Consider the following 12,019-nt stretch of genomic DNA (forward strand, 5'->3'; position numbering starts at 1 on the left):
TTTGTTTACAATGGTAAGTGTTCGAGCAAAGTACTCATCAACACTCCCCTTATTTCATATGAAAAACTTCAAACTCCTTTCGAAAAACCTGCAGTTGTGCGCGCTTGACTCTTGTGGATACCTTTTACCTCTGCTTCATAGAATCCCAGATGTCCTTCGATGTATCTTCAATGAGGATGATTTCCATTATGGTCCGATAGATAGCCTGGAACAAGTAATTCTTGGCTTTCAGATCTTTCAGTTTCTGCTCGGCGATGCCCTTTCGTTCAGTCTCAGATGGCTCTGCTCCTGCTGCACCAGTGACTCCATTTTCTATTTGTAGTAATTAACATTTAGGAGTTTGGAACCAACCCTAAAGAGTTTGGAACCAACACTGAACTTCTATTGAACTTGACACTTTCTTCAGACTTGGTTCTACAATTCCTTTGAATATGCCCAAACCTTTTATTTATCACCGTTTATCAGAAAACTCTTGTAGAGTCTCCTTTTCTTCTTGTTCTATCATTGCCATGATAGAGACCCTTCAAAGTATCCTAAGCTTGCTAATTCTGGCCATCAAAAAACTGGTGCAGCAACCTGATTGAAAGATACTGCATCTGCTTCCATTCTCACAGATCCCTCAAGATAATTTGCTCTGATACCATTTTGTAGTAATTAACATTTAGGAGTTTGGAACCAACCCTAAAGAGTTTGGAACCAACACTAAACTTCTATTGAACTTGAGGAAATTTGTACAGAATATTACAAACATCAGTTACAACTGACTTCCAGAACTTCTCCTGAACATAAGCAATAACTGAATAACTTCTCCTAAATTCAAATAATTAAATGAAACATTATCTGCTAATAAATTAACTAAGGCATATTTCCAACACTATTAAACCCCAATATTCTTTCGAACGAAGAAAATTTTTCATAAGTATGGACCAATGATCGTAATGACCATCAAACTTAGGAATTGCAGGTTCAACAAAGCTATCGGATGCCATATCTCCAACACTCCTTTTCTCTCTCTAAGAAACTGCAGTTTGTTTTCTCTCACAACCAGTTAGTCACAAGATAAAATTACAGAAAGATGATCTGGTGTTATTGAATTCAAAAAAACAGTTGATGGCTTAAATAAGCCTTGCAAGAAAGATAAAACAGCCCACATTTTACACAACCTAAGAACGCGGTAAACAGTTTGAGAAATAACAGAACACTACCAACATGTCCCAAATAATAGGGATTATTAGTTTAACAAAATCCTAACAAATCATAACAACAAATCCTAACAAATCCATCCCGGAGAGGTGGTTTAGAGATACTGTAATTGCACCCTGAAACTCCCTCCCCTGCCTCAGTCACTCGTTATACATGGATTCAAAGAAGCAAAAGCAAGAAATTCAGGATCATTTTCCAAAACATCCATGATGTTCTCATCTAATGTCATCCATGCTTCAATTGCATTATTTCTTCCAACATCTTTCAGAATTATGAAATTTGAATCACTTGCACTATTTCTATTTGCCTCTCCAAAAATCCCAACCCAAACAGGTTTTCCATATCCAAAATCAATCTCACTAAAACCAAATGTATGCCAACTATAAAAGCTAAACACATCAGGATTTTCCATGGAAATCTCTCCAAGCTCATCAAGATGTTCTAAAATGGCAAGAGACCCTTTTTCACCTGAGAAACTCTTCAAATACTCACTGTTTACTTTTCCTACACCTTCCCTTACTAAACTCACCAATTCCTTCATCTCCATCTCCGTCTCATCCGGATTATACCTCGCAATCGTGGACCAAACAAGGTTTCCGATGGAATATCTCGACATTCGTGGCTTCATTAGTCTGCGAATATTCACAGCTTGAGACATAACAGAGGACCTTGGAGAACCTGATATGTTTTCACAAGCTTTCATTAAACATTTCCATATAAAAGCACTTAACGCCTCAACACGTGTCGTGTTCTCTACGTATTCGCTTCTTCCTTTGGCTCTCAGGGCGGATACTGCACTCTCGTTGAACACGAATCGCCTTGTCCTGAAAGCTTTTTTACTAAACCATAGGGTTTCCATCAATGATGTATAGCGAGAAGGCAATGATTTCTGCAGTGGAAACATCGGCTGTACGACTTTGTTATACGAACCCGAACCACACGAATTCGCTGCCCATGTTTTCATAAAAGAACTGCTTGTTATTCCATCATTGATTTTGTGTGAGAAACATATGCCAAGTGCAATCCCCCTGCAGTCGAAGATATTCACTTGCACAGCTAGCATTCCTAACGTTGGATCAAGTTGTTGTTGGCAGAATGGTTCATATGGAAGGAACATGTTGAACATTTCCATTGGAGGTTCTCGGATGAAATCAGACAAATTACCTTTTACTCGAGCTTCGAAATAAGGAACACCAGCATCGAATTGGTCGATAATAAGGTTGTTTTTCACTCTTCCTGATAAAGGGTAGTAGACATTTAGAGTGTTGGAGAGTGACAATTTTAGTTGAGTTGTAATTCGGGTGTTTTTCAGATGAAAATTCTTAATGTTGTAGAAGAAAATTAGAGGTGAATAAGTTGTTGGTGTAACCTGGTCTAAAAGGCTGAGATTGAAAGGTTTCAGATTATGAACATGTGAAGAAAATGGTGTTATGCGTGCACAACACAGGCCCATCCCGACATGTGTTTTAATTCCACAAATTAATGAGGTTGCCGGGACTCGAACCCTCGACCGTTTGGTCCTCGAGGCTCTGATACCATGTCATGGAACCGATTGAACTAAAAGCTCGAACTGATAGTTTAGATCCAATTATATATCTTATATTAATCTCCGACAATTGCATGCTTCAGATTTGTGGGATATTGTGGAATAAAAGATTACACAAATTTCTATATCAATACAAGCATAAGGAGCATCATGTGCTTCATTCTTTGACACTGAATCTGAGGAACTATCAGTATTATCAGCTCCACACTCAATTCCATATCAGCAAAATAAATTGATCAAGAGAGACATAGATGCATTAGCGAAAATTCATAAATATTGTTGCGATCTCAATTTTCCTAAGAATCATGAATGCCACCGAGATCAAATAAGTTTGTTGAGGGATTAATTTCAAAGAATGGCAAGAATTCACAACATCAAATTGCAAACTTTTCATAAAGATTTTACTAACTTTGAAAAGAAAGATGGTGAAGGTATCAAATTCTACTTATAATGAGTTAATGAATCTGTGAATCAGCTTCAAGCATACAGAGAAGATATTTAAGATCAAAGAGTTATCCAAAACCCTTGATTATAGTGACTGCAAAATTGATTCAGTCGTCATTCATTGAAGTACTTGTACAATTGTCACACCCTGATGCCCTACAGGCACTAGGTGAGCTCGAGGGTAACTCGTTTCTCTACCCTTTTTTATTTTATTTTTTCTCATTGGGTCGTCTGTTTTCGAACTTGAGTCGCCAACAATCGAATTAGTGGTCCGAACTATATGGAGGAATTTTTTTTTCTCTCGTCAATCACCAACTCATCACAAATCTCAATTTTCAACCTTGAAAATTATGATTTTTGGAGCATCATATTCAAAATGATATTGTGTGCTTCAAATTTGCTGGATATTGTGGAATACTGCAAATTTCTACATCAATAAAAAGGAAAGGAGCATCATCTGATTCATCATTTTTGCATGAATCATGAATACCAACATGACAAAGTACACTTGTTGAGAGATTAATTTCAAGGGACTACAAGAATTCACGACATCAAATTGCAAACTTTTGATAAAGATTTTACTAACTTTAAAATGAAGGATGGTGAAGGTATATCAAATTGTGCTCATAATGTGAGTTAATGAATTTGTGAATCTGCTTCAGATATTTCACATCAAAGAGGTATCCAAAAACAATTGATTATAGTGAATGCAAAATTGATTATTGTGTAGGTGATAGGAATATGTAATAGACTTGATAACAAACTCGTCCTAATTAGGTATTGTATAGAATTAGGAAGCCTTGGACTAGAGTCACGTTGTATTTAGACTAGGATCCTACATTATAGCCGACTTCCCTAATATGTATATATACGTGTGTTTACACTGTGAATAATATTCAGAAAGATTTCCCCCAATTCTATATGGTATCAGAGTCAAAAACATCTAAACCCTAAAAACTGAAATTCATCCGATCAGAATTTTTTGTCGATTCTGATTTTTTTTCTCTCCTTCCCCTTTAGTCGAACTTCTCCTTCTCCTTCCAGTAAAGAAATTGTCGACCTAAAATCCCTTATTCTCCTCTCTTCCCAGTTCTTGTAATCGTTCTGATTACAATCTTCCTTTGAGACACCCAACACCGATTATTTCTTTGCCTCGTCAATCATGTCGTCTGGTTCGTCGGCCTCACCTAGTTCTCAGTCGACCAACTCTATTTCTTCTTCGAATTCCAGTTTAGTCACCTCGCCCTCCATTAACTCTTCTCATGTTGGTACAATCACCCATAGCTTGAACACTAAACTCGATTCAACCAATTTCTTTGTTTGGAAAGCTCAAATTGATTTAGTTCTGCGAGCAAATAAAATTAAACATCATGTTATTGATGGTCCTCCTGCTCAAACGAGTGAAGGTTTTGATGCCTGGGAATCCATGGACCTTAAAATTCTTTCCTGGATATACTCTTCTGTATCTGAAACTATGCTCCCTCAATTGGTAGGTTCGGCAACGTCCAAGGAGACCTGGACCAAAATTCACGATATTTTTGCGCAGAGTTCTCAACCCATGCTTCGTCATATCCGTCAATAGATTCAGACCCTTCGTCGAAACTCAGACCCAATCACTGCTTACTTACAGCGTGCAAAAGCAATGTTTGACCAGTTATCAGTTCTACAAGAACCTATGCCAGAGAGTGAGTTCGTTGATTGTATTATGAATGGCTTAGGCCCGATGTACCGTCCTTTTTCTCGAGCTATTGATGCTCAACAGATTCCTATCAGCTATAATACTCTTTTCGGGCTGTTATTGAATGAAGAAGTTAATCTTAGCCGAGAATCGGTTTCCATGGATGTTATTGCACCAACTGCTCATTATGTAGCTCGTGGAGGAAATTCCTCTCGTAGTAGAGGACGTGGCAGGCAACTCCGAATTCGGATTAGACTCATCAGACTCAATCAGCTCTTGCTGATATCTCCACAGTTTTATGCTATAATTGCAAATGGCGTGGCCACTATGCCAACAAGTGTAGCTCACCCTCTTTCCCACGAGAGCAAAGGAATTCAAGGCCACAGGCACATCTAGCAGCATCTTCAGGCGGGCAACAATGGGTCATGGACACAGGCGCAACTCATAACCTTACCTCTGATTTGGAAAACCTCCAAACCCATTCTGAATATCAGGGTCCTAAACAGGTCACAATTGGTAATGGTTCTCAAATCCCTATTAAATCTGTTGGTTCATTTGTGTGTCAGCTCAATGGTAAAAAGATTGATTTTAGAGATGTTCTTTTTGTTCCTTCTGCATCTCAAAATCTTATTTTTGTATGTTCACTTACTGAATCTAATCACATTTCTATTGAATTCTTTTCTGATTATTTTGTTATTAAGGACTTGGCAACGAAGGAAACACTCCTTATGGGCCGGAGTAAAGATGGGCTTTATTATCTTCCAGTGACCTCTCCCTATCCAGTTCAGATCAATTTTGCAGCTCTTTCCACCTGGCATGCTCGTTTAGGTCATGCGGCCACTCCAGCAGTTAGGAAATTGGTGTCAGATAATGTTATTGTTTCTTCCAATAATAAAATTCAAAACCTTTGTGATGCTTGTTGTTTAAGCAAAATTCATAAACTTCCTTTCATTAAATCTTCATTTGTTGCTACTCAACCGTTGGAATTGATTTGTTCGGATGTTTGGGGACCTGCGAAAATTGCTTCTATTGATGGTTATATTCATATTATGTGATATTCTTTGATCATTATACTAAGTATTCTTGGATTTACTTCCTTAAACATAAGTCCGAAGTGTATGATGTACTTGTTCAATTTCGCACTACTGTTGAGAAATTTTTTGGTTTGTCAATTAAAACTTTTCAGTCTGATTGGGGTGGAGAATTTTGTGCTTTGACAAAATACCTATCTAGTAATGGTATTGTTCAACGATCACCTTGTCCCTATACTCCGGAACAAAATGGTTGTGATGAGTGGAAGCATCGTCACATAGTTGAAACTGGGTTAGCCTTATTAAATCATGCGAAATTGCCAGCTGTTTTTTGGTCTTATGCTTTTGACACAGCTGTATATCTTATCAATCGGTTGTCGTCTTCGGTTCTTAATTATGCTATTCCTTATCAGTTACTTTTTGATAAAATGCCCGATTATGCACAATTACGTATCTTTGGTTGTCTGTGTTACCTTGGTTGCGTCCATACTCTCCTCATAAATTGTCTCCCCGCTCCGCTAAGTGTATTTTTCTGGGTTATAGTAAACTGCATAAGGGGTACAAGTGTTATGATCTTGTTTCACAAAAACATTATATCTCACGCCATGTACTCTTTGCTGAACAAGAGTTTCCTTTCGAGGTATTGGTGCTTAAAAATTCGCCTGTGACCCATGCTTCATCTCATGCCCTGCTTCCGACACCTGTGGTGACATTTCCTTTGCTCTCTCCCGGTGGTTCCTCTCAACATAGAGTAAATCTACTTTGCTGCCCGATTCTGGTCAGACCTCAGCAGACACTTCTACTGCTTCGTCAATGCATGAGCTGCATGGCTCCCCTCGGACTCCGAATGCTCCTATTCCTATGATGGCAGCTTCGCCATCACCGTCGGTTGCGGAATAGATACCGTCACTAAATCTGGGCGTGCGTTCAAACACGACATCAACCCCTACTTTGCCTGTCTCGGAAACTGTGGCAATGCACACTCCAGCAACCACTTCTAATTCATCACTGCCTATGTCTCCGCTGTTAAATGCTCTCCGTGATCCCGACAAACGCATGGTTACTCGGTCTCAGGTGGGGATGTTTAAACCTAAACTTTTGACTGCATCTACGAATATGGAGCCAACTACATATCTTCAAGCTTCCAAGAGTCCTCAGTGGCGTCAAGCCATGATTGATGAATATAATGCACTCATTCGAAATGGGACATGGACCCTTGTTTCCTTACCTCCTGGAGCTAATCTTATTGATAGTCGAGGGTTATTCAAAGTAAAAACGAAGGCGGATGGCACTGTTGAAAGGTATAAGGCTCGTTTGGTTGCTCGTGGGTATAATCAATGACCAGGAATTGATTACACCGGGACTTTTAGCCCTGTCGTCAAGCCAACTACTATTCGGCTCATTCTGTCTCTTGCAGTTTCCTTAGGATGGTCGATACTTCAGCTTGATGTTTCTAATGCCTTTTTGCATGGTGATCTCCATGAGGATGTTTATATAGCACAACCTTCGGGATTTATTGATCCTACTCAACCGAACAGTGTGTGCAAGCTTCAAAGATCACTCTATAGACTCAAACAGTCTCCTCGAATGTAGCATGAGAAACTCACATCCAAGCTTGTTTCTTTTGGATTTTGTGGATCCAAAACGGATAGCTCTCTCTACTTCTACATTCGCGGTAATGTTCGTGTTCATTGTCTCATTTATGTTGATGATTTGCTATTGACAGGGAACTCGTCAACACTCATTCAGAAACTAGTCCAATTTCTTGAAAACACATTTGCTATTCGTAATTTGGGATCAGTACACTACTTTCTGGGCATAGAAGTTTCGGTTGTATCTGATGGTTTAGTACTTCATCAATCGAAGTATTCTAAATCTATTCTTGAGAGAGCTCGGATGACTGACTCTAAACCCGTGTTTAGTCCCACTAATCCATTAGAGAAGTTACAGTTAGGCAATGGTCCTGCGTTTGATGATCCGACTTTGTACTGGAGCATTGTTGGTGGTTTGCAATATTTGACATTCACACGTCCTGATTTGTCCTTTGCGGTCAATAAAGTATCTCAATTTATGCACACACCTACCGAGGTTTATTGGGGTGCGGTTAAACGCATTCTGCGTTATCTTAATGGAACGATGGATTATGGCTTGAGTTTGAAGAAAGGTCCTATTGGTCGATTATATTGTTTTTCTAATGCGGATTGGGGCGGTGACAAAGATGATCGGAAATCCACAAGTGGGTATGCAACATTTCTAGGGCCAAATCTCCTGTTTTGGATCTGGAAGAAACAAAGAACGGTATCTCGCTCCTCTACGGAGGTCGAGTATCGATCTATTGCAACAGCAACATCAGAATTGAGTTGGCTACAGATGCTAATGAAGGAAATTGGATTTGCGGTTCAACAACCTCATATCTTATAGTGTGACAACCTTAGTGCAGTGTATCTTTCCTCTAACCCGGTATTTCACAATTCTACAAAGCATTTGGAGATTGACTTTTACTTTGTTCGTGATCGTGTTCGCTCCAAGTCGTTGGTGTTTCGTTACAGTTCGTGTACAGTGATGCGGATTCCGTGAAGAACCCGATCTGAGGGATAAGTGTACCCCGTCGTTATCAAGTAATAAATTTCTGGGTTTAAGTCCAGGTTATTGTCCACAGGATTTATTTCTGCAAGTACCGAATTACTAAGTCTCGGATGTTATCTAGGCTTAAGGGGTTTGAGTTGGTTTTGTTTAATTAATCTACTCCTAGGTTGGTTTGCACTAATCCTAACTAGATTATCTAATTCTGACTAAGTTATTCTAACCCTAACTAAATTACTCTACCCCTAATTGATCTTTTACCAAAGCAATTAACTGAATGAACATGAAGGAATACGATGATAACAATGATAGAGTGTTTAAGCAATTGAATTGAAACTAAGTCGCTTATGTCCAAGGCGATTAACCCGACCTATCCTCCTAAAGTCCCTAGTTCGTGATTCCCTTGTAAGGCCGAAACTAGCTCTAAGGCTCAGTAATTTGGGATTAATCTTCTATAGGGTCGTCAATCCTATAGGCACTGACTAGGTCAGATTCAGCTCGCAATATGTGCCAACCTAATTTTGGGATTATCGAATGAGTTAAACCAATCAGACAAAGCGTAAGACAAAGATTAAAACATCAAAACAGTTGAATAAACAAAATCTATATTATATATCAAAGATGAAGGAATTGTCACGAAGTTACAATAAACCTAGAATTCATAGCATGTATCAGAGGCTAGACAGAATATAAAAGAAGAAAAATCCCTTTCAGGGAACCTGTCTACCAATGCAGGCGTCTTTCTAGGATTTAAGGATGGAGCTTGAGTAATCCTCGGTGAATGGAGCTTCGGAGGTGTCTTCAATGGAGGTTTGAAGGTTATGGAGGAGGTGGAGAGGATTTCTCAAGGTGGAAGCTAAGCTAATTACAAAAGTAAAAGATATCTAATTTACAATTGAAAATTTCTATTTATAGACGCGTCTCGGGCCTCTTTTTGACCTAATTTCGTGTCCTTGTTGGTGTAGGAAGACGTGGGGCCGAACGTGGCTTCGTGGGGGCGGAATTGGTCTTTTTGACCAATTCCCGCAGGTCTGCTCGCCGAGCAGGAAAGGCTGCTCGCCGAGCAGAATTGCGACGAGCAGCCCTTGCTCGCCGAGCAGGCGCCTGGTGGCCTGCTCGGCGAGCAGGCTTCTGCTCGCCGAGCAGGCGCCTGGCGCCCTGCTCGGCGAGCAGGCCTCTGGCGGCCTGCTCGGCGAGCAGAAATGGCCCGGGGGCCCTGCTCGCCGAGCGTTTCCGCTCGAAGCGCGCTCGATCCGTACCGGATGACTTCCAAACCCTTTTTCGTCTAAACTTACACCTGCACACGCATAAAAACTCCAGAAAACATTAGTCCAAAAGCTGAATTGATCCGTCAATCGCTTATTTTGAGCAAACGCTTCGTTTGGTGCGACTTTTGACGGACCAATTAGCTTCAAAAGATAACGAAATTCTATTATGCGTGTTATTTCGGCCGTATTTGCCTAAATTGATCACAAAACGAGCCTAAACGACAAAAAGTAAATAGAATGCTTCCAATTTCTAACTAACTCACACAAAAGCATTTAAATGCGAGAATTGCTCGCTTATTAGCCAAATAAACCTAAAAACCGTCCTAAAACCGTACCCAAAGATATGGGTTTTTGACCCCTATCAAACCTCCTCGCACTTAAAACTTTACTTGTCCCCAAGTAAACTAAAAAACTAAACCCGCCATCACAAGCAAGCTAGAAAACTTCCCAGTTTGACTAGGTGCTTGACACAATTTCGAGCATCTGTAATTACATGCATTCGGAAGTACAAAGTAGAGACACGATATCCAAAAGCCGCATTTCAATTACAATAGGTCATAGTTTTAAGTAAAGGAACACATGTTCAATTGAACGAGCTTGAGGGGATCGCTAAGTAAAACACCTCACCATAGGTAGTTCACTCATTCACACAATTTTGGTGGCTAAAGTGTTTACTCTCGGCTTATATTCTTGCTTAGGATTACGTTGATTTTGAACGTTCATCCGAGTTCCTCTACTATGCTAAATGACTCCGATGATATCAAAAACAGCCTCTAATTGGGGTTGTAATGTGGTTAGAGGGTTAAAGGTACAACAAAGGTTAAGTGTTCTAGCGCTACAACAACAAAGTTTAAATGGCTTTAGCAAATATGAAGTGATTGGGCTTTTTATTCGTCCCTTATTGTTTTCTTTTTGGGATGTTTTCTTTGAGACATTTTTGATTTTTCTAAGAACTAGGGAATGGAGTTCTTCCCTTTTGTTCGTCTCTTTTCTTTTCTTTTTCTTTTTCTGTTTTTCTTCTTCTCTCTTTTTTTTTCTTTTGGGATAGTGATGCTCATTCACTTCTTATCCTTTTGGCTTGCTACTATAATGCCATAAACAACGATAAAGCGCTAGAGAAAAACAAAGGCTCAATTTGAGCTTTGCAAAAACAAAGGTTAAGTAGCGAACCAAGTTGTGGTTCGCAAAAACGGGTTAGAACGAAAGAAAAATCTAAAAACTACAAAAATGTCGGCTCAAAGGGGCTTCCTAGAGTGGATGAAAAAGAAAAACAAGGTAAAGAAAAGGTTAATTCTAATGAGGCTGATTCATCGTTTATCATCTCAAATCATTGCATGTAGGTTCAACACAGTATTAGGTGCAAAATCTGTAATCTTCCACAAGTCAAAGCATTCACACAAAAATGTCAAGAAAAAGAGCTTTTTGATGTTCGCTCTTAGGCTCAAATTCAACTCACAATTCTTTGGGTTTCAATTTTGTGTTTACTAGTTTTTCCCCAAACTCAAGTTTAATATTACATGCCTTCAATTCTTAAGTTATCTACCTAAGTAATGATTTTAGCATTTCTTCAAAAGTAGGGTCTAAATGCAAACTGTAGCTCATGCTTTTACAGATACGAGAGTTGTGTCCCACACCTAAACTAGTTGTCATGCAATTTTAGATTCGGTTCTCAGCCCTCAAAGACAAATAACGAAGTTCAGATTCGAAGGAGGTTCACGGTTTTAGGTCCTAAACATGTAAAAACATAAACAAAACACCAAAACGCAAACCTAAACTAGACACGACGCAACAAAAATTAAAAATTTATACAATTTTTGTAAGTTTGTCTACCCCTCCTCCTCACACTAAAATTATGCAATAAGTTCCAACATTGCATCATAAATCATGAAGTACGAGTGTAAAAAGTTAGGGTGGAGAAGAAAACTTACGGATTTTATCGCAATCGCAAAAGCTTGACGATTTGCGGTGGCAAATTTTTTTTTTATTTTTTTTATTTTATTTATTTATTTATTTATTTCAGCTTCGTTCGGGATTTAAAAAAAAATCTCGAAAAAAATTCCTTATCGCGGCCGAGCACCGCCGCTGGGCAGCAGTGCCCAGCGGCCAGCGGCAGGCTGGCGCAGTGCCCAGCGACGGGCTGGGCGCCAGCGCCCAGCGGCAGGCTGGGCACAGTGCCCAGCGGCGTGCTGGGCGCCAGCGCCCAGCGCGCGGCGAGCAGGGCCCTGCTCGCCGAGCTGGGCGGTAGTGCCCAGCTCGGCGAGCTGGG

The 12,019-nt window shown here is 39.8% G+C and overlaps 1 protein-coding gene across 1 annotated transcript; it reads right to left on the reverse strand.

Annotated features, from left to right (window-relative positions):
- Nucleotides 1–1,339: 1,339 nt before the first annotated feature.
- LOC136222844 (stemmadenine O-acetyltransferase-like) lies at nt 1,340–2,656 on the reverse strand. Its single transcript, XM_066010545.1, has one exon. It carries the CDS (start codon nt 2,654–2,656, stop codon nt 1,340–1,342), a length of 1,317 nt encoding a protein of 438 aa, XP_065866617.1.
- Nucleotides 2,657–12,019: the final 9,363 nt, after the last annotated feature.

This window comes from Euphorbia lathyris, chromosome 3 (genome assembly GCF_963576675.1).
Source record: "Euphorbia lathyris chromosome 3, ddEupLath1.1, whole genome shotgun sequence".
Taxonomy (NCBI): Eukaryota; Viridiplantae; Streptophyta; class Magnoliopsida; order Malpighiales; family Euphorbiaceae; genus Euphorbia; species Euphorbia lathyris.

Bases quoted from the DNA above. Each gene is read 5' to 3' on its own strand.
- LOC136222844 (XM_066010545.1), bottom strand. From the start codon at position 2,656: ATGGGCCTGTGTTGTGCACGCATAACACCATTTTCTTCACATGTTCAT.